Below are 21539 nucleotides of genomic sequence, written 5' to 3' on the forward strand. Positions count from 1 at the left end.
TAGGCCACGCCGATTAGCAAAGCCATTCAAGACTCCTGCTGGGTACCTAGTAGTTCCTCCAATGCGCCCTTGTTTCTGACCTCGTCTCGGTTAGAGTGTGCGCTTCGAGAAAGTCGATTCTTTTCGCCGCTCTGAAGTAGGGGAATTTTTTATATGTAGTGGCTTCGCCGTTGACTTTCCTATCCTAGCTTAGATGGTGACCTTTCAAGAATGCGAATTTTGAGACATCCTGCTTTATCCTTTCCTCGCAATTGTTGTACATAATATATGTAGGAGCCTCTGTATCCTGGCAGGTGGTATAAACCCCTACATTTGGTTTAAAGAGAGCCGGGAGCAAGTCGTACGTGACTTCTTTCTTTGAAGGAAGCTTAAAAGGCGCGTCTTAATCGGCTAAAAGGTAACTTTTATAAAATCTATTAATTATACTAGGTAGCATACGTATCGCGGGGTAATAACCTACCACATACAGCAATATTAGTACATATCTGTAGCGAATATATTCTATAATTTTTTTTCAAAGCTTTTTATTACATAAAACCTTTATTCTTGTATATATATATATATATATATATATATATATCAAGTTAGTTAACCTTAGCTTAGCAACCGATTTCGAATATCACTATAGCCTCTTCGTCGGCACTTGAAATGTTTATCATGAAACATTTGAACACAGGGTAGACTTGCTGGCTGATGAGGGGTCTATGATGTCAGGGAAGGATCGGAATCAGGCCATCGGGGGCTTGGGACCCGCAAAACCCTGAAAGAGCTCCAGCATGGGAATTTTGGACAATTCGTGCCTGGTTTTTGCTGAATCCGGTGAACTTTAGCAAGCTTACATCTGGGCCATGCTCCAGGTGGAGTACCCATGAGAGGTTTGCCTCGGTGGCAATGTTGTTGGGAATACTACTGATGGGTACGGCCAATACTGGGGCGTGGTTTGTCAAGTGGTAAGAGATGCTGATTATCGCTGTCGGGCTTGCGGGCGTCGACCCCGGGGCTTACTCACTGGCCAAGCCGGCCGCCCCTCAAAAGCTATTGAGACCGTCGTACTGGAGGGGGGTGAGTGATTGGGTGATGTTTATGCTCTGGCAATTGGCATATTGATCGTCGAGCGCCAAGGATAGCTGCGCTCATGGCGGATGATGGGAAAAATGTCCCTTGTGATGGACCTCTCTTGCCGACTCTCAGTGTCGCCTGTACCCCTTCCTTGCACTTTCCTGATACCGATTATACTTTTAAGGCATTTAAATTGAGCATTGGGCGATAATCTTGTGGAAGGCGCGAGGTGAAACGTGCTGTCCAGTTGGGCGCCCCATCGTGATAGGCATTTCCCACATCTGCCATAAGGGTTCTCGCTGGCGTCCCTGGTCGGAACTCGTACCGCCAGCCTCACCTGATACCGATGCATCAATCTTATGATTATTGCCGCCCGAGGTAGTTGAGACGTATACTGATGCCGACGCTTTCCTCGCCGCACTGGTGGAGTGACCGACACTGGATGGGCCCGAAACAGAAAGAGGCGCCTTGCCATACGTGACGGGAGGGATTGTTTCCAGGTTGTCATCGGCACACTGCATCTGGGCTTCTTGGCCGTACAACGAGGTAGGGTACGCCGGTACGGACGGCAAGGCAAGCATCAACCTTGTACTCTCAGCAGCGCAAGCTGATTGCCACCCCAAAAGTTAGAGCAAAAATGATGAATGCGCACTCGCACCATTAGATGGACCGACCAATGCGTCTTCCCGCCAAGGCGTCAGCGCGGCCATCACGGGTGTCGGTGGTGCGATACGCCTTGGCTGGTTGGCTGCGCTCGCCTAATTGTTGATGACTGTTGTCACGTCTGTAGCCTCGTCGAATTGAGGAGTCAAATTGTATAGACATGTAGGTGGTCAGATAGTTTGTCTTTTTTTGGGCCTGCCTGTCCCTCTGCCATACCGCCCTTCTTAAGGCGTTCATTCTCCCCTCTTGCCTTTGTCCTTCTATTTCATTCACGTTTCTCGCCCAGCGCTCCGCCCACCTCGCTGATCACTCTCCTCCCCACCACCCGGCTACCCACTCTGTTGCCCCCTCCTCCCGAGTACCTACCCCTTTCAACGTTGCCCCTGGATAAACTTGTGGTGTCAGCTCTTTCGTCCGCTGACATTCGACATAACGACGGCACCTTGCAGGCTGCAGTTTCTGTGTGGATCATCCTCCTCCAGCCGTGTTACAACGTGACGCTGGGTTGGTTCTCGGCGGGAGGCAACAGTCATTTGATGTCTCGGACCACCATCCACCAAACCCGGGTCTCGGAGGTTCGGACGTCTCTCGACTGACGGCTTGCCGCCAACATTCAACAACTTTTTTTTTTCCACCATCATCGTCGTCAGCATTCGGCAACAGAAACATGTCGAGCTTCTCGCGATCATTCAAGTCGTCCTCGTACCTCTCGCCTTGCCGGCGACCGCCCATGCCCGGTCGGACATTCTCCAACTCGTCCGACAGGTCCATAACCTCCGACGACGGCGCTGATCGTGCAGCGTCTGGACAGTCAACTCCCACCCAGGCTTATCAGACCCGCCGTTACGGTCCTCCGGCGCACCAGCCAGGCGCCGCCGCCGCCGGTCCCTCGACCGACTTGGCATCAGCAGGGCGAGGTGAGTGCTCGTACTTCCATTCCATCATTGATTCATTTCTTTTCCTCGTGTTCCGCAAATTTCGCTTCCACTGGCGCGCCACCGTACATTGTTCCAACTTCCACCCCCACCGGCCGGAGACATTCCAGCGCCCTGTCGTCAGAGGCTCACGCTATCGCGCCCCTCCCGCCTTGGAACAACCGCGCTTGTGTTGGCCCCCGTTGCCGTGGATTTCTGAGGCTTTTTGGGCCCAAGATGGCAAGGCTAGTGGGATGATGGTTGGCCAAGCCAACTACGTCGTTCCGCTCGTTATTGTGGTCACGCCTGTCCCCGCATTTCCGGTGTGGTTATCGTGGGGTACAGCACGAATCGCTATGGACGGCGTGGCGTCTGTCACTCGTCTCCCTGACCTATCACTGCTCACATTGTCCCCTCTTCGAGTTATACTATTTGTCTGCCACGAGATCCAATTTTCCTCTTTTACATTCAACTTCTCCCATCCTTACATCTTGGACTATCACCATCGATCGCGTGCCTGGATCGGTTTACTGACGGCCTACCCAGACTCTTCGGCGTCTCTGAGCTCATCCTGTCGTCCCATTGCCATCGAGTTGCCTCGAGCCAAAAAGATCAGCTCGGCGCCAGCTCGTACCCCGCCCGAGCAGCCTCTGTCTGCACGAGGCGATCTCCCTGGGTAGGCCGCTCAACTACTGTGCCCACTGGCTATTTGCGTGACTGACGGACCATGCCAGTGGCTACTTTCCTATGCATGAGGACCCCAAAGAAAGAATATACCGCCCGCATCCTTTTCACAACGAGAGTAAAGCTTCGAGGGTCCCACATACGACAGGCGTTGAAGGCACCATTCGTGAGAGGCGAGCCATAAACCATCCACAAACGACTGGCACAATGGCCACGGCCAACGTTCCCGTCGCGTCCTACTTCCCGACGGGATATCGGGATAATGCGCTCCCAATGGGAAAATACTACCCATCCAACTACGAAAGTGCACAGAACCAAGGGAGCAGGCCTACCTCGGCCTCCCCGTCGTCACCCGCAGGGTCAAATTCGCCGGGCTTTTCTGCCTTCCCCAACCCGCCCCAACAGGGTGCCTCGGATGCCGATGTTCGTCTCAGGACACAGCTGCAGCAATACAAGCGCGACATGGTGGCACAGGCATCCAGAGCAGCGAGCGAGGTGCTAGGCACATCGGACCACAACAAGGAAAGCCCGTCTCGCTTTGGACCACGCGGACTAAAGGGATTCCCTGGAATGGAGGCCCGATTTGGTGGGTCATCAATGCACAAGCCCAATGCCCCCCGGCTACACCCCCTCGGCAGTCCCGGACCCGTGACGCCCATGGAGCTGGAGTCGTCGGGCAGCAGCTATCTCGACAAGGACCAAGGGGACGGCGAGCGATCAAGCCAAGGGCTTGCGCCGCCTGGACAGAGCTTCACAGGCCGCTCCCTGTGAGGTGAAATTTCATGTGTCAGAGGGCATGTGGCTGTTATTGGGAAGTGCCATTTTTTGGGGGGGATTTTGATATTTTCATTAGCAACACTGGTAGGGGGCAGGGTCTCTTGTCAGACCAGGCTACACTCGCTTGACATTGCATTGAGACTCACCACTGGAAGTTTTACTTGAAGTTTCCTTTGTACAGATTGAGCGACTCTCAATTGAGAAATCGGGCATTTACAGGAGTTATGGGGTGTGCGAACACTAGGCGCAACATCATGTCCTCGTTGAGGACCATAGATACCTTTAGAAATCCCCATTCAATAGATGGGAGGGAATGGCATCATCGAATTATCTTGAACTTTGAAATCATTTATACCTTTAATTGTCCTCGCCCTTGCAATGTTGTGCCTTCCTTCCTGTCAGGTTGGCCTACACGTGACCCGGTGTCGCACCTAGGCACATCATCACCCCACATCGCGTCCAACCTCTCAACGCGTCAACCAACACCACGTACGAGACTCGCGCACGTATCATCCCATCGATGGACGAAGAACTTGATGAAAACCCCTTCACGATGACATAATTACGATCGCGATGTCTAGGCACGTGTATAAAGAGACCACAGCTACGTCGACAACTTCCATCGTCCACGAATACACCTGCCTCTTCACGCACGACCTCAAGCGCAAGGCGAAGCGATGGCAAGATGGGCGTATGCGCTACCACGCCTTCAATGGGCGACTCATGGTCTATGATGAGCGTGGAAGTGTAATCGGCGATGCGCACCTGACAAGCTCCTCGCAAACATTGGAGGAGCATGAGGAGCTGGCTCTAGACCGGGGCGCGGCCATCGTGCGGGTTGGTGTGAGGACAGGGGAGAAAGAGGTGGATCTGGGGGAACTGGTGGATAAGAGGGCGAGAGAGGTGGAAAAGAGGAGGCGTGAGGCGGCCGAAAAGCAGCAGCGAGCGAGGCCGCAGGCACCAGCTGGGGATCGAAGTTTCAGGACTTCGCACCGGCCGTTGACTACCATCATGCAGACTCCCGGGCGCATTGGGAGGGCGGCAATTCCACGAGAGTCTCCATTTGAGCAGAGGCGGCAGCAGCTACGGCAGCAGCAGCAAGAACAGGCGGACACGCCATCGGCAAAGAGGAGCAAGACAAACCAGTCGCCGCCGAGCAAGATGGGCCACGCGAGGAGCCTGTTTGGGACGCAACTGAGTCTTTCTGCGGTGCCGATGCGATCTTGGAGCCAGCGGACTCGGGTTCTACAGGATAGCACGAACGTGCGTACTCAGGCTCCCTCTTCTGCGGAGAAGCCCGAGGATGACGACGTGGTCATGCTTGACGAGCATATGGAACCGCAGAAGCAGGTTACGCATCCGTCCCTACAATTACCGGAGAACGCCCCTGAACGACCATCAAAAATTACCAATACCAATGACGACGATTTGAACCTGCATGACGATGCTGAGATGCCACGACGAACAACAAAATCACGTTTGGGCAGCCTACGGGTTTCGCGAGTAAACAGACAGGACAGCGGCGAGATTGAACAGCAGGAAGCCAATGTGCTCGACGTTAACAAACAGCCGCACAAGGTCACATTGTCCAGGCCACAACCCCCCAGGTCCGCCGTCATCACAATCGGGAGCTCGATTGATAGTGGCGACGAGCCCACGAAACCCTCAAAACCGAAGCCAAAAAGCTCTCTGCAGGTTCTCAAGGAGGCTGCTGCTTCCCGAGCTTATGCTACTGCAAAGTCCACAGCAGGTCTCCGACAGAACCTCGAAGAGACTAGCCAGTCTGTGCCACAAGGCAGGCAAGAATCGCCAGAACCGCCACCTCCAGCTAATCACGGGCGCTCAAAGATGAAGAGCGCGCGCCAGAACAATGGCCTTGCATCCGGCTCTAGAAGAGAAACTCCTCGGGACGATAAGATTACGGAGCCAGCGGTACCGAGGGACGTACAGCCTCGAACGGAACTTCGGATCAAGGCGAGGAAGAAGAGACGCCTTCTGGTGCTGTCAGAGGACCGGTCCCCCGCCGAAGAGGAGAGCATTTCGTCATCTGATCTGGCACACAAGGAATCGCTGCCGCTTGCCGAAGCTCAAACGGAAAATTTCGAGGAGTGGTACGCGAAAGGTATAGTATCGGATGGAGATGGGGATGCAATCCAGCAACCTAGCTTATCACCTACAAACAAAGACAGTAGCCAGCAAGACGTCACGGAAATACCAACTGGAGGGTTTGAAGCGGAAGACTGTCTAACCCCTCGACCACCGTCGGCATCCGCTTCTTCTACGGGCCGCAGTTCCACACGCATTGAGGAAGAGAAAGATCACGCTGAGATTGCGCAGCCAAAAGCATCACCAGCTCCCAAAGACCCCACCCCGCATGAGGAAGCTGGCCATGTGTCGGATGACAACAGCGACAGCGATGCACCACGGACGCGACGCCGGCGCAGGCAAACAAAAACAGGCATGCGTATGCCGGATGCACCCCTAAGCACGATTCCGGATTGTGCATACGACGAGTCGCAAAGCGAGGACGATTGGGATGGGCCGGCTCCTGCAGCCACGCGCAGTAAACAAGCCAACAAGAAACCTGCATCTAAGCCCAAGGCTGCAGACAAGAAGCAGGCAAATAAGGGCCCCCGCATGTCGAGAATCAGCAAAAGCTCCAAGAGCAAAGAGATATTTGGTTTCAAAATCCCGGGGGACAACTACATTGTGCCGGATTCGTGGGTGACTTCAATTGGCCCAATGGGGCAGGATCATGCCGCCGCTACTCATGGAACTGGCCCGAGCGATGCTGGGGACAGGATCACTCTGGAAGCGAGTCAGAAGCAAGCAGCCCAACCAACGCTCGCGATAGAAGATAAAAAAGCCGTGGTCGACGAAGCCCCCAGAAGCTCTGGAAATGCGACAACTGCACGCGTGGTCAACCCGGCGACAAGGGGTAGGAAGGCTGCCAGTAAGGCAGATGCAGCCGGACGAGCTCCACAGAGCATTGTCCCATTTGACCCTCCCCCGATGCCGGTAAAGCTGGTAGAGCCTAATTATAAGCAAGTTCCTAAGGAGCCGGCGTCGCTCCCGGGATTCAGCAAGGTAAACGGAGGTGCATGGAGTCGGCACGCTGGTGATCTCTTGGGGATGGAGAGACCCAAGGGGAGGAGCTCGGCGTGGTGAGACAGGAGAAAATGATCCGCAATATGTCTTTCCGAGTGTAGAATGAGCGATTAATGATTAAATGACGATTTTTGCTTCAGCTTTTACTCTTCTATGCATGTTTGTTCTGTTGGTTACACATTGACCCAAGGCCGGCTGTAATGCTTGTACCCGATGATGCATGTGAGGTCTCACAATATGGGGGACAAAATTGGTCTGACAGCCGGGACAACCTCAAGGCCAAGCCCCGCCCTTGTCGCCCAGAAGAGTAGGGGCTGAACTCTATGGAAGCACGTAGGACGGCTAGCAACGTGCAGCTCGGGGGACCATGGGGCCCAGTTGTGGATTGTTTGGTGTCTACCTATTATTACTCCCTACACTACGGGTTGGAGCCCGTAGCCTTGCTCCTACCTTTCTGTCACCCTGCTAGTTGGATGATGATATGTATTCTTGAAATGGGTCGCACCGAAAGCCAGTTCGGCTTTGTGCATTCAGTGGTCTGATTATCTGGCAAATGGCAGTGCTTGTGGTACCAGCGTTGGACTCCGATGGTGAGGAGTTGAGAACACAGGAACCATTGGCCATGTCACGGCGTTGGGTAGGACTGTCTAGTTAATCAGCAGAAACGGACGTTGAGAAGTAAAGACTGGGAAAGTGGGATTAATTACGCATGACTCTCCCCGTGTTCAAGAAGCCGGCGGCGTTGTTTAATTCGGTAGCTCTACTACTCGAAGCAATGATCAAAGACGGGAAAGAACAGCCAATCCACATGCCAAACCAGGGCCAGAAGGCACGGGACCGACGCAGCGGGCTGACGATCCACGCCTCGCCTACTAAGGAACTCCAGCTTTTGTACAACAACTGGCGGGACGCGGAGCGGAACGAAGTATTTGACGCCTATCTGCGGCTTCCCCCGGAAAGCCATGGCAAAAAGGGAGAAAGCTACTACGCGAAGAGTGACCTGAAGGCAAGTGGTCTGGAAAAGCGGGTGGCGGATGTATCGCTGCGTGACGTCGCAAAACGGCGGCGGACGGGGCGTCATACAACGGCGCAACTTGCAAAGGCTGCTTTCAAGCGGAATCTCGGGGCTTGTCTCAGGTGTCATCAGAGGAAAGTCGAGGCAAGTATGGTATATCGTATCGGCCAGGGATGTAACTGACTGAATTAGTGTAACCACTGGGCCCTGGAAGAATTCGACGCGGCATATCAGGCGATGAAAGAAAAGGAAAAAGGCAGAGTCAAGCCGGGGAAGCCGTATCAGGGAGACACCAAGGGCACCAAGGCCCTGACGGCCATCGATTTGCATGGCCTTGAGTCTGAGCAGCCAACCCAAGAAATCTCGGCGACTGATCCTACTGCATCTGACTGGGTATTATCCTTGAGCCCTCGTTCAGGGGAAGATGATGCTTTGATAACGTCCGAGTTCTCGACGAGCGATGAGTCGGGTACCGCAAGCATGTGGACAGACAGCTTTCAGCAGATAGAAACCGCGAAAGCAGGACCAGTCATCGGCATCGCCCGACAGCAGAGATCAGGGATCGGCATGTGGGAGTGCCTGTTCAATTTTGAAGAAGTTGCTGCGGCCGAAAGCGCAACAGCAGGCCCCTGCGGACTGCAATATAAGAGCCAAGCTGAGGTCTTGACGCACTATGCCACCGCCCACTTCCCGTTCAGCCTTCACGAACCGTCTAAGTGGTTCAAGTGCCGGGGCTGCGAGCAGTGGAATGACGTTGCGTGGTATTGCCTGAAGTGCGAGATGGTGGACTGTGGCGCCCAGGAGGAGTGGCTCTGCGGTTTTGCGGTGTTGAACAGGCTTGTGGTCACAGATCAACAATTCGACGTCACAAAAAGGACTGGGGCATCTGCGGCCATAAATCAGACGGACGACGAGGGAAGGTCCAGATATCTGGCGGCATTCTCGCCAGTTGCCAGCTCTGGTAGAAACGCGAGTGATTCACAAAAAAGGGCTAAGCAAGCTGACCGATCCGACTCTGGGCTGGGCCTGGGGTCTTTCGGGGATGGAAATTCTCGGCTTTCTGGGGAAGACTGCGCAGACGAGTTTGAGAAGCGTCTCATGAAGTGGGGCGTGTCGATGAGAGTCGGTCTGCCACCAGAATTCATACAACCTTGCCCAAGCCTGCTGTGAAGAGGGACTGTTAGGAGAAACTCTTGTAGAGGAGGTATGTTCAAGGATAGGTAGGCAGAGATGGCTAGAGATGATGTATGAAGTATGACTGATGACTCCCGGCGGTATTCTCTAGTACAAACATGAGCAGTGGTGAGGCTGCTGGCTGCTATGAATTTGTTTCCTTCGGATCAGGTATCTGGAAGTATTGTTGTCTTGATACCACCACCGCTAGATACTTACGTACGAGTACACGTATCGACACCATGAGCTAGGAAGCAGATGGAGCCAGAGCAGATCGAGTGGGGAGAACGGTCCGCTCGGGTGCTAAGGTAGTAGTATAAGAACCAGCAGGCCTCCCCGCCTCACTTATGATGCTCAGGTGAGTCGACAACGTTATGTCTATGCATGTAGAAGCAGACGGTCGATGGTAGGGCTGATCGGAGGGCGGAGTTGGAGACTTGGTGACGGGCAAATTGGTGGTCAGAGTCTGGGGATCGTGGCTGGCGTTGAGTCACTCGTGCAGATGGCCTGTGCAAGGCGGCCGGATTGGCCAATGGCAGCACCGCTGAACTCGCCGAAACTTGAGGTCGTCGGGTGCAGGGAGTGGGGCACAAAATCCAATGGTAGCCCATCACTAGACCCACATTTTTACATCCAGAGCTTGGGATTGGCCTAAGCTCACAGGCCCCGCTTACAACGCTAGTCCGTTCCCAGCACGCCGAAAGACTCAATCTCTCCTTCTCTCTCCACCTGCTGCGCCATCGAGGCTTCCTTACGCAGGTCAGACTTGAAATACCATCCATGACTCCCGCCCGCCGGCGTCCTGAGGCTCTCTCTTCTCCCTCTTCTTCGTATACGAAGATTCCCGAGGTATCCCTCGTATCCCTCGCAGTCGAAATTGTCAAGACTTGCCCCATCTGGCTGTCTTTTGATTCCATCCAGCGGCTGTCAAGCTGTCTCCTCTTCCCACTTACAGCCTGTAGCCCAGTTCAGCTCAGCCAATTCTAAGCCTCCCTCCTCAATTGGCTCGACTGCTGGTTCTACCGTCTCATGCTCACCAACGCCTTCTCGCTCGCCCGATCATCAATTCCGACAAAAAGAGAAATTGTAGCACCGCCGTGTGTTGACTGGGTCGTACGGTGAACCTCATCTTGCATCTGGTGCTCGGTCTTATAGTGGTTTACTAGGCAATCCAAACGCCTTAATTCCCTGCTCACCAACACCATTCAGTCTACCAACTTCTACGGGTCCCCAGCTACGCCGAGTATCATGGCCGCCTTCCAGGCCACAAACCCCGTCCCGCAAGGGTTCTCCGTTTTCCAGCCTATGCTTGGTGCCCCCCTCCAGTTCTTCCCTGCACTGGGCACCAAGGAACTGGACGACATGCTGGATGCCTACATCCCTGGGCCCTCCTCGCTCAAAGAGAAGCGTGCCACTGTTTCGGTTGACTTCCTCGACTACACTCAAAGGACAGGCCAGGTTTTCAAGTTCTACGCTGTTACTGGACTTACTGCTGCCGTTCCCGAGTCCCCTTCTGCCGTCTCTCCCCTTCAGGCGACTCCGTCCGTCGCCTCGCTCAATGCTAGCCCCATTACCTCCAACTGGGACTGGAGCTCCGTCACCGGGCCTACTCCTTCTCGCGCTTCGCCGAGCGCCGGCGCATCTCGCAAGAGCAGTACCACCAGCTCCCGCCGCCATACACCTACCGACTTCTCTCACCTCCCTGGGATGAAGATTCTGACACGGGACGGTATGGATGTCACCAACTCTGCTTCGCGCGGATCCAAGACCAAGGAGCAGCGCGACCACGCTCATCTGATGCGAATCATCAAGGCCTGCGATAGCTGCCGCAAGAAGAAGATTCGGTGCGACCCTAGCCACAAGAAGCGGGGTGCTTCATCTCAGACACAGACACATCCAGCCACCAAGCCAATCAAGAAGTCCAGGACGGTGTCGCAAGACAAACCCGACATTTCCCCTCCCGCTCCAGTGATTTTCGATGCGTTCACGATGCCGGAAGCCCCATCGATAGACTTTGACCCATCGCTGGAATTCGTCGAGTCATTTGATATGTCCACGGCGGCGCACGAGCCGTGGGAAGATTTCATCCACTACCCCCCGTCTGGGGTCGAGCATAACTACGACTTCTTCTCCGACCCTCAGGGAATCCTATCCCAAGGCCAACAAACTTCGTCATCCTCCTCTATGTCTCCTTTCATATCCTCTTCCGACGACCAACTCTTCTCTCAGACCTTCTCCTCAACTACCTCCGCGTCCGACTCGCCAGACTACGGCATATTCCAGACGGTATCATCATCGACATCACCAGAGATGCCGGATCTTGATTGGGATTTCCTGGCTTCTGATCAACTCATGTTGACTGCGCCGGAGATTGCCGGCCGTGACCGCCACGTCCTCCCGCACTACCCTATGCCGCCATTGGTGGCGACAGGTAACGCGGTCGATGCCCAGGATAGTAGTGGCATCTCTTCTCAGCCCACGTCAGAGCCAGCATTGCCTACATTAATTGATGTGGGCAATCGCGTCGCGCGCTCACAAGGGCCCGAGTCGTGCTACCCACGCGTCATAGGTGATCACCTTCAGTCACAAACCAAATCCCCTGAAGGGGATGGTGTTGAAGCCTATGCGAATACGCAGTCTGCGTCGTCCGCTTCACCTGGCCTGGATAGGCACGGTGAACACCGTTCCGGGACTGGATCTGAGCAACAATGCTTATCAGAGCAATACGCGCAAAGCGTTGAGTCACAATGGAGAGGCCAGAATTCCGATGGGGTTGAGGCTTTTGCCCAATCCCAGTCGGAAATCAACCCGGCTGTTCAAGATGGCATTGAGGGAGTTGCACCACCTACGACGAGGGATACTCGCGGAGGGGAGGATGGTATCCCACCGTTGTCCTCTAGACCATCATGCTCGTCCTGCTCACAATTGTCCTCACCTGTTTCACGAGGCCTTGTCAATTCTCATCCACTAGTGGTGACCGAAAACACTGGCTCGGAGGCGGAGAGCTCTCTCGTGGCTGATGAGCACGTGGAATCACAGATCTCATCACCAGGCCGGTTGGAAGCCCAACCAACTTCTCTGTCACAATTGACGAACTCGATTGTGACAAGATCACGGTCTCTTCGTGTGGTTAGCCGCATTATCCAACGAACCGAATCCACGACGACGTCGTCCTATCTAGAAGAGATGACTTCACGATCCCTTCTCGAGGAACTCGAGAGCCGTGTACCTGGATCAGGTGTCGATAGTATTGCTACTTCCCCTGAAGGTTCGAATAGCGTCTTGGTCAGTGGCCTTGAAGTGTCAGCCGTGGGTGCTGCTCTTCAAACACCACAGATTGAGATACCTGAACTTCAGACTCTCCCAAGGGTAGTGTCTGGCGTCGAAATTCTCGCGCGGGCCATTCCTACGCTGGGAGTCCCCGCTGTGGAAGAACTTTCCTTGGCCGCTAGCCAGGATCATTGGTCAAGCGCCTCATCGGCGGCTTTGACTGGCGTTGCTATTTATGCTGCCCTCCAGCTATTTTCTATGCAGAAGAAGACGGGTAGAGCAAGGGGTTTGGACTCTTGGATGGTTCAGCTGCTGGGCGCGATTGCCTTGGTAGCGTTTGCTTCTTGTTTTTCGTCATCCCGTTAAGGAGATGGAGCATGTCGAATAGATTAACGCTCTGAAGAGCGTCTGTACTAGTACACAGGGCTACAAGTCTTGTAGTATTCTTTTTTTTTTTTAAACAACAGAGCGTATGCATTTACTGGAAAAACAAAGCTGCAACTAAAGAAGTGCTGTAAATTTCAATATGAAGTGCCCAGCTATGGCTATTGTCTTCCTCGAGATCTGGTACGGAGCAGCTTACCGTTGGTTTTGCAGCCGACGGTAGGACTAGGAGGACTCTGTACTGGGCAAACAGGTGGGTCGCCTGAGTGCTGGAGTGCCAATCATGTGACTGCGGAGAAGGCGCCGTTTGGCTGTAGATTTGACTTTTGGCGGCGACTAAAAAAAGCCCAGAAAAATTCGGGACAAGGAGGTAAAAATCATTGAGGTAGTGGCGAGATGTCAACACGGGAAAGTTTCCTTCACCGAGTATCATTACCTAACCCATAAACCGGAGGAGAATCCCCAGGACCTGGTCTGTGGCTGTGGAGGGCAGTGAAGAAGGGTGGTAAGAAGGGCCACGCAGCACCAGCACACTCTCTTTGTGCTTTTGTCGTGTCACACGTCAAACGACGACTTCATAGGCGCGGGTGGCGTGGTGCACACCTTGCAGCGAGGAAATCTGGGGTTGCATCTGCGGAGGACAGGCAATCAGGCTTGTGGGGGATTAAGAGGGAATCGATAAGGACGTGTCCGCCGAACGACTCTTTTTTCTCTTTCCTTAACCAGGAGTGGTTTGGAAGGATTGCTTGCGTCTCTTGTCCAAGCACCGAGACTGCTTGCGCTTTGACGCATTATCCCGGAGCTCCCATCCGGTGAAGCTCCCGGTGAAAGAGGTGCTGGGTCGGCTGAGACAGAGAGCCAGGCGAACGGTGAACCCGGTGCAACGGTGACGAGCAGAGAGGAGCGGCGAGGGTGACTTAGAGGGGGGGACTGAGGTGAATCAGAGATTCAGAGGCACGATCCAAGGTTCAGGGCCGAGGACGTGGACTGGGCAGTCGATTCCGGGGCTGGTCGAAGGAGAAGAAGAAAGCCTATCATGGCCAAGCTCAAGTCGATGGGGCTTGAGGGTGCCAAACGGGCAGTGCGCAAGCTGTTTGGGCGGCAGGCGTCACCAGCTGGCAACAGCAGTCCAGCCAGCGGCACCAGCACTGGCAATGACGACCGGGATGGCGATGGGGCAAGTGGCCCCAGAAGGTGCCAGAGCGGTGACAGCAATCTGAGCCCTGACACCAACCACAATCACGACGACAGAGCACCGGCTGATGCTTCTAAACGCGAGACATCGGGGCCTGGCGACGCAAACAGTGGACAAAGAGGCAAAGCCCAAATAGGAGGCAATCCATCTCTCGAGACAACGGATCTAAAGGAACCGACGATAAGCAAAGACAACGGCAACGATTCTGCCACCGACGAAGTTATGGACGCCACCCGATTCCCAGAGTATCTCCAGAGATCTCAGCAGCACAGCAAAATGGACCAGAAAGATGTATACCAGGAGAATCAGTGTCGGTCTCCGTCAGACCCTGGTTCTGACAAGGAGAACCAGCCGCCTGATGGTGCTCATGGAAACATGCTAGTATCGCCGATGAAGAAGCTCAACCTTGTCCGTACCGATGACGACCTTTCCAAGGCGGCCCAACTTGAGGAGGAGACAGGCATTGAGACTCCCAAGGAGGAGCTCACGGAGGAGGAGAAGGCGTTCCGCGCCGAGCGGGAGAAGCATCTCGTTTTTATTGAGGAAGCGCTTGATATGGTGAGATTATTCTTCCCGCTTGACATCTTAATCCAACCCATTGCTGACATGACCAGGCCCGGCTCGCCCTCAAGACCAACGAGACCCCCGTCGGCTGTGTGCTTGTCCACAACGACAAGATCATCGCCAGAGGCATGAATGCCACCAATGTCACCCGCAACGGCACTCGTCACGCCGAGTTCATGGCGATCTGCGCGCTTCTCTCTCATCCTCCCAAGAATGGACCGCGCACCACGTCTCTCAAGCCCAAGATCGAGCGCACGCCCGAGGACGAAGCTGATGATGACGCTTCAATCGTCTCGCCACAGCCTGACGAGGGCAACGAGGACGGTAGCAAGGGCCATCTTTACCCTTACGGCCAGAAGGAGCACCCGGATGAACGCGTCGACAAATCCATCATCCGCGAGTGTACCCTTTACGTGACGGTGGAGCCATGCGTCATGTGCGCTTCCCTACTGCGACAGCTCGGGATCAAGAAGGTCTTCTTTGGCGCTGTCAACGATAAGTTTGGCGGCACTGGCGGTGTATTCAGCATCCACGCCAACTCGCTCCCCGTTAGAGACGATGGGCAGACGGCAAGTGCGCATCCCCAGCCGCCACCCATGCGCCTCCCGGATGGAAAACAGGTATTGGGGACGTCATTCCCCCCTAGTGGTGGAGATGGAGGAAACGTCGAGCCTGGGTACGAGATCGAAGGTGGCTGGGGACGTGATGAGGCTGTAGGGCTGCTCCGGCGGTTTTACGTCCAGGAGAATGGGCGAGGTAAGCTACCTTGTTTACTGATCTAACACCATTATGGATACGGATTGCTAACTTGACCAGCCCCTGTTCCACGGAAGAAGGAAGGCCGAGCGGCTCGACTGGCAGCCTTGGAAAAGGACGACGGCGTGTCGGTCAATTCGGGATCCGCTAGTGGCGGAACATTGTCAGACGGCGACGAGCTTGGACCCTCAGCAGAGGGTACAGAGAAGAACGACTTGGAGGGCGAGGATGGAGTAGTCAAGAGAGAAGTCGACGGTGCCGAATCGAAGGAGGCAACCATCGCAGGCTGAGCGCCAGCCAACATCCACATGTTTTGATATTTGTTGGGACCTCAAGCATACATTTCCGCTGGACTGAACGAGCCACGCATTACGAGCTTTGCTTTGGCCATGTTGCTGGGCGACATGGAGATGTATTATGATGGAACATGGCATGAAACGGCCTGGCTTCATGTGAGCTACACCTGCCTGAAGCATTGGGCCACATCCATCTGCAGAATAGTTGATGTGTGTACTAGATACTAGAAGCGACAGACAATGGGCAATACTTAGAGAAAGCAACGTTTAGTTATGGTAGTTGGTGTGATGAAACAGTCAACTTGTGCCTGGCTTGCAAATAGGGTGAATAGCAAGTTCGCTATACAATATGTATTCAGCCCACTTGACAGGCAGCTAAGACCATCCAGACAGGGTACAGTGGAGACTATTCCACCGCCTTCGGGCCAAATAAGCAACCAACGCGAAGTTGCTGGCATATAGTATGCTTCTTCTACTAAGATGCATGTTCACGACAAGCCTGCTCTCGGCTCAGCAAGGCTTGAATGCTTTCGTCTAACAAGCATACTACACGAACTTTTCTAGAACCTTGATAATCTGTGTCCAGCGCATGGCAAGCGTGGATCTCTGGGACGCGGATCCTGCCTCTGTCCTCTGGGCTGCATCGAGCCTCTCCTTGGCCATCGTCAGAGCCTCGCGCGTGATGTCCTTGAGCTTTGCCTGGACGTTGGCGGGACCCGCCTGATCATTGACCTCTCCTTGGTCCAGTATCGTCTTCCACTCTTCTCCCTCCTCGCTGCGTATAAGCACCTCGAGTGCTGCCTTTGTCCGCTCACATAGACCGTCAGAATCACTTATCATGTACTCCCCGAGAAGTTCCCTCCTCTCGAGCTCCTCCTTCACTACCCCACTTAGCTTCGGCAGTATCACGTCATCCAGACACACCTTGTCCCACCGATTTCCCCTCAGAACAAATCCATACTCACCCAGCAGGAAGTCATTCGAGTGGTCGCCGTACGAGATGTACAACTCCCCCCCGGCTTCATAAGCCCGGTCCGCCGTGACTGAGTACCACTCGGACGTGAACTCAACGCGGCACCCGGCCTCACCGTGGTTGAACAGGTCCGCGATGGGCAGGAGCGCCAGCCGGTCCTCCCAGGGATACAGCATCGTCTCGGGCGTCTCGTAGTAGAAGGTCCGGGTGTTGACGAGGAGCCAGGCGTGCAGGAAGGCCCCGCGCGGGGTGGCGGGGAAGGACGCGTGGAACGTCTCCCAGTGCTGGCCGAACTTGGCCTGCTGTTTCGCGAGGAGGCTTCTTGCCGCCGAGGGGAGCAGTTCCTGGAGCTCGGCGGGCCACAGGAAGGGGACGGAGGCTTCCAGGTCGGAGTAGTTCGGGAGAAGAGCTCTCCAGGGCGCGCGAGATTGGTCCAGGGTGAGATCCGCGGCGAGGAGGCCATGGATGGGCGTGTCAGGAGGGAGCTTCTCCGAGATATCCTGGGGGAGGGTGTGCAAGCTCCGGATGGAGTCTTTGGGGATCACGAGGACGACGTCTCCTTTCTGAGTAGAAGTCAGCCTGATACTTGGGACGTAGAAGATATCACACTTCACCTGCAGACTTCTCGTGGCCACGATGCCGACTCCACGCCCAGGGAGACGGGCTGGCTCGATGCCATCTAACTGCACCCCTTCGGCCTCTGCCCATTGAACTAGGGCTTGTATGTCGTCCATCCCACCCACGGGACCACGCAACGTGGCGTTGGATGGCCAACGGGCTACGCTGAAGCCAAGTGATGATGTTGCTGGTGGATGAGTAAACTGGTGCGGGGCTGCCGGTTTCGCACAATGACGCCTTTTTCACTTGGGGTGCCGAGGTGGCACCAAAGTGAGGTCTGGAAGGTCTGGAACTGTTAAGAGTCCAAGGTCACACCCACCGAGGCGCGTCTCCAGTGCTGGGAGCCATTGCCCATGAATGCGAGAATAAGACAAACACCCCAACTGTCTCAAATTTGTTTTGAAACGATGGGGCATATTGAATAAGGGCGATTGGCCACGGCTAAAAGTTGATAATGATATCATTGTTATGTGAATTCTAGAGACGATGGTGTTGGGGTTTGAGAACCGCCAAACGAGAATATCGACAGTGCCGTGTTCGAGTGGAGGGTATCATACAGGTGGTCAACCAAAAGCCACCTTAGAAGTTCTAGGATCACGACTTCTATACTGATACCATCAGGATTAGCGGAAAATCCATCCTGAGGTAATTTATTAGAATTTTATTCCTGACTTTAAGTCTATATCCTAGACCCTTGGTTCTTCTGGACTGGAAGGAAGCGTAACCGCCACCCTAGTGTGATAGAAAAAATATTGATCCATTCAATTAAGTAGTGACAAGAGCTTGGCCTATTATGCTTTATTTTGTTTGCAAGCAGCTCTGAGACTGCATAAGTAGGGGGTTGCTGCCTGGCATTTCGTATTGCGTAGCGTTCTATCACTGGCCCTAAACCTGTTCACAAGGATTAATCCTGGGTGTCACCACTGTTGAATACAGCTGCCATGTCATGAATGCCGTTTTCACGTCCTCGCGATCCTTGAAACTAGAATCCGTGATGGCATGCTTGGCAGAGCCAATTCATGCGACATGAGCATATCGAATATTTGGGTGCTAGGGAAGACCTCGTAGTTAGTAAGAGCGCCAAAGAACCACGAGCCCTTGTAGTTCTCAATATCTTCGTCCTCTTCCTTGGTTTTAGCGGATATAATGTGTGCTTTGGCCCTCCTTCTGGTAAATGACCTTAGCATGGGTACTTTGGTGTCAAAGCCGGTCCTCAGGAGGGGAGCAGACTTGGTCTCTCGGTCAGAATACTAAGACACGGCGACAGCCTGCGCTGCACCACCCTTGACGGAAACGACGAAAACAACGACATTCTCCTAGTCATCCGTGTGGCCCGCGGCATCGCCTACGACACCTATTTGAACAGGACATTTATTAGCGGAGGAGGCCTAATAATATTAACAGAGCTATTATCCCACAAGGTATCAATCGACATAGAAGCAGCACACGATGCGCTATATACCATTTACTGCTTCCTCATCGAGAGATATTTAGTAGCGTATGGTTTGGAATTTCACCTCCAAGCCCAATATGTTGTCTCCCCAGCTAGAGTCATTCTCGATCGCCAGGGTAATTCCCAATTGCTCGATGGGTTGATGGCCTCGCCCATCCCTTAGTAGTGCCTAACCTAAAGCATAGGAACGGCCGTGCAAGACTGAGGAGGAACAACTCGGTTCCTATAGCCCACATTGATTCATGGCCGGGGTCCTTTTAAAATCGTACGTAGAGTTGCGTGCCAAGTATGACGGCCGAGTGCCGCTAATCTCTGTGGAAATTAGGCAACTAGTCGGTCCATGATGCAATTCTTGGGAGTATATTCCATGACCGGAATCGCCCACATCTTTCTCAGAGAAGGAGGCCGGAGATGATTGAAGGGGCGCCGGCCCAGGGCCTTGACGCCGTAATAGAACATATGGGGCCGGATCCAGACCAGACCATTAAGCATGATCGGATTTTAGATGAACTAGAAAGAAGGTTCATCGACATCGATACACGGGCCATAGCGCCGGCAATGGCGTGGCAAAATCGAGTAGTCGTGCCAAGAGGAAAACATCCTTCTCCGGGTTCCTTAAGGCTTAAGTGCGTACATCCTAAGGGGCAGGAGTCTTCTCGGCGGCTTCTCCGGGAGTCCGCGCTGGAGATCAGTCCGGACTAAGCGAAGACCAGCCTGCTCAAAGAGACTGCGGAACTTGGTGTCCTCTCTGCAATTCCTGTCAGCTGAAGTCGTCACTCATGGCATCCATGGGACGTACCTCGTCACACTACTATCCGTCTCGTCGAAATAATCAACGCCACTGGTGCTCAGATTCTCTTTGACGACTATCAATCCCTTTTCCGGGGTCAATACCGTCTTGCAGCGCCGAAGGTACTCGACAAGTTGCTCGTCGGTCAGATGCCCAACACACCATTGGACCCAGATGAGGTCGTATTGAGTGCCTTCTGTGGCGGTCCACTCCTCAAGGCCCATGGTGAATACGCGGCGGACGCCGGGGTTGTCGTTCAGCTCAGCAGTGAACTTGGCCACCGGCTCAATCACGTCCACTTGCTTCGCCACATTGAGCAGGAGCCCGGAGGTAACTCTGCCGATACTATACCAAAGTTAAAGTTAACATGGCAATATTCAAATGGAACATGAATAAAGATGAATAAAGATGAGGCAGTTCTTACCCTGCACCAGCCTCCAAAGCGGTCTCCACGTCTTGACGGCCGTGCTTGGTGCCTATGCCCAGCCGGGCGAGAAATGTGCGCGAACCCTGCAGGTCGACCTTGGAGATGTAGCTGAAGCCGCCAACGGAGGGCACGCCGCCGAGCATGGCATTGTCGTCGGACTCGACGCTGTTCCAGTACTTTATCCCCTCATCTTTGTTGATCTGGGCATCGGGTGCAGCAGTGCCGTCTGCGCCAGTGAGGCCGGTCATGGTTGGGGTCTGGTGGTGGGTGAGCACCCTGACACTCAATCGCCAATGTTTTGAGACACAGGAATAACGCCCAAGTTTCCACAATGAGAGCCTTCTGCAATTAATTGATTGTCGTGGCGATTTTCGGTGAGACTTCGTTGTACCTGAAGGCCATAGCCTATACAATAAGGAAGAGCTGGATGGTTCAAAGTGAGAGTTTCGCAGTGGTGGGAATCACGTGATGAGACTTGGGGCAAAATTGTGGCTTCCAACTTCACCCCTCCTCGGCCCCTCTTGTCATGACATTGAAGCTTCGTGCACACAATTTTGCCCACGGAAGCGTACTGACTATCGTTGATTTTTCTCATTTACAGTCATTATGCTTCTGTTAGCCCGCTGAGAGTCGCTTTCGTCAAGTGAAAATCACGCTGTCTGCTGATACCCACTGCCCAGTGTCATACTTGGCTATCGCGTAACGGCGTTGCTTCGCCCTCGCCCCCATCATGATCGTCTTCCGGGGCTGCTCCTCTCCTCAGCCCATCGGGACCCATGAGCGTTTGCATTATTGGATAATAGAGCAGCAGCACGTGACAGATGGCCACCGCCAGGGAGTTGTAGACTCTCGCAAAACAGCAACCCCAAAATGCTACGTCTACAATGCGTGGATCTGCTCCATCGGCGTAATCTGCATCTCCTTGTCAGCCACAACTGCCCCCCAAGTGCATGTGGAGCAAATCATATCGTCTCACCCCGCAGTTGATGGAGTTATGCAACCAGGACATGTTGGGAACTGCTGTCGCGAGGCACATCGCAATGATCAAGGCGTAGCCAAATTTCAGGACTAGCATCTTGTGAGCCAAGGGTTGAAAGACAAGAGGGGGAAGAGAAGGAGGGGCAAAAAAAAATGAAGAGAGAAGAGGGCGAGGTGACAGACCGTTTCCATGACGATCGATGATATAGTTGAAATAAACCCTGCAAATGATCCTGCAGAGCCTCCTGACGATACGTATGGCCATACTCTTGGCGAGATGCCATAGTGAGGTCGCGGACTCGGCCATGCTTGATGAAGGGCGTTCGTCGTCGGCGCCCATGGTCCCGTAATAGGACGGCGGTAGTGGTGGTCGCATGGACATGGTGATGCTTGGGTTGCTGTGATGCTAATATTGATAGAGGGATGTCTAAATGAGGCTCAA

General features: G+C 54.0%; 7 protein-coding genes across 7 annotated transcripts; 5 read left to right on the forward strand and 2 right to left on the reverse strand.

The window, feature by feature from the left end:
- Positions 1 to 3527: 3527 nt before the first annotated feature.
- ACO1O0_005701 (uncharacterized protein) lies at positions 3528 to 4091 on the forward strand (the record flags this gene model as incomplete). The annotated part of the gene is made up of 1 exon (XM_083195111.1): positions 3528 to 4091. One exon carries the CDS (start codon positions 3528 to 3530, stop codon positions 4089 to 4091), a length of 564 nt encoding a protein of 187 aa, XP_083050024.1.
- Positions 4092 to 4670: 579 nt separating this feature from the next.
- Positions 4671 to 7265, forward strand: ACO1O0_005702 (DNA helicase ZGRF1-like domain-containing protein; the record flags this gene model as incomplete). The annotated part of the gene is made up of 1 exon (XM_083195112.1): positions 4671 to 7265. The coding sequence occupies one exon, from the start codon at positions 4671 to 4673 to the stop codon at positions 7263 to 7265; it is 2595 nt and encodes an 864-aa protein (XP_083050025.1).
- Positions 7266 to 7980: 715 nt separating this feature from the next.
- ACO1O0_005703 (uncharacterized protein) lies at positions 7981 to 9390 on the forward strand (the record flags this gene model as incomplete). Its single annotated transcript, XM_083195113.1, has 2 exons — positions 7981 to 8130; positions 8413 to 9390. 2 exons carry the CDS (start codon positions 7981 to 7983, stop codon positions 9388 to 9390), a joined length of 1128 nt encoding a protein of 375 aa, XP_083050026.1.
- A 1251-nt stretch (positions 9391 to 10641) lies between these two features.
- Positions 10642 to 13029, forward strand: ACO1O0_005704 (Zn(II)2Cys6 transcription factor domain-containing protein; the record flags this gene model as incomplete). The annotated part of the gene is made up of 1 exon (XM_083195114.1): positions 10642 to 13029. One exon carries the CDS (start codon positions 10642 to 10644, stop codon positions 13027 to 13029), a length of 2388 nt encoding a protein of 795 aa, XP_083050027.1.
- Positions 13030 to 14083: 1054 nt separating this feature from the next.
- On the forward strand, positions 14084 to 15852 carry TAD2 (tRNA(adenine34) deaminase; the record flags this gene model as incomplete). Its single annotated transcript, XM_083195115.1, has 3 exons — positions 14084 to 14800; positions 14857 to 15562; positions 15623 to 15852. The coding sequence occupies 3 exons, from the start codon at positions 14084 to 14086 to the stop codon at positions 15850 to 15852; spliced, it is 1653 nt and encodes a 550-aa protein (XP_083050028.1).
- Positions 15853 to 16404: 552 nt separating this feature from the next.
- On the reverse strand, positions 16405 to 17565 carry ACO1O0_005706 (uncharacterized protein; the record flags this gene model as incomplete). The annotated part of the gene is made up of 2 exons (XM_083195116.1): positions 16405 to 17394; positions 17446 to 17565. The coding sequence occupies 2 exons, from the start codon at positions 17563 to 17565 to the stop codon at positions 16405 to 16407; spliced, it is 1110 nt and encodes a 369-aa protein (XP_083050029.1).
- Positions 17566 to 19517: 1952 nt separating this feature from the next.
- ACO1O0_005707 (alpha-N-methyltransferase NTM1) lies at positions 19518 to 20367 on the reverse strand (the record flags this gene model as incomplete). The annotated part of the gene is made up of 3 exons (XM_083195117.1): positions 19518 to 19650; positions 19702 to 20037; positions 20117 to 20367. 3 exons carry the CDS (start codon positions 20365 to 20367, stop codon positions 19518 to 19520), a joined length of 720 nt encoding a protein of 239 aa, XP_083050030.1.
- Positions 20368 to 21539: the final 1172 nt, after the last annotated feature.

The sequence above is a fragment of the Amphichorda felina genome, assembly GCF_050947745.1.
Source record: "Amphichorda felina strain 45539 chromosome Unknown scaffold_5, whole genome shotgun sequence".
Taxonomy (NCBI): domain Eukaryota; kingdom Fungi; phylum Ascomycota; class Sordariomycetes; order Hypocreales; family Bionectriaceae; genus Amphichorda; species Amphichorda felina.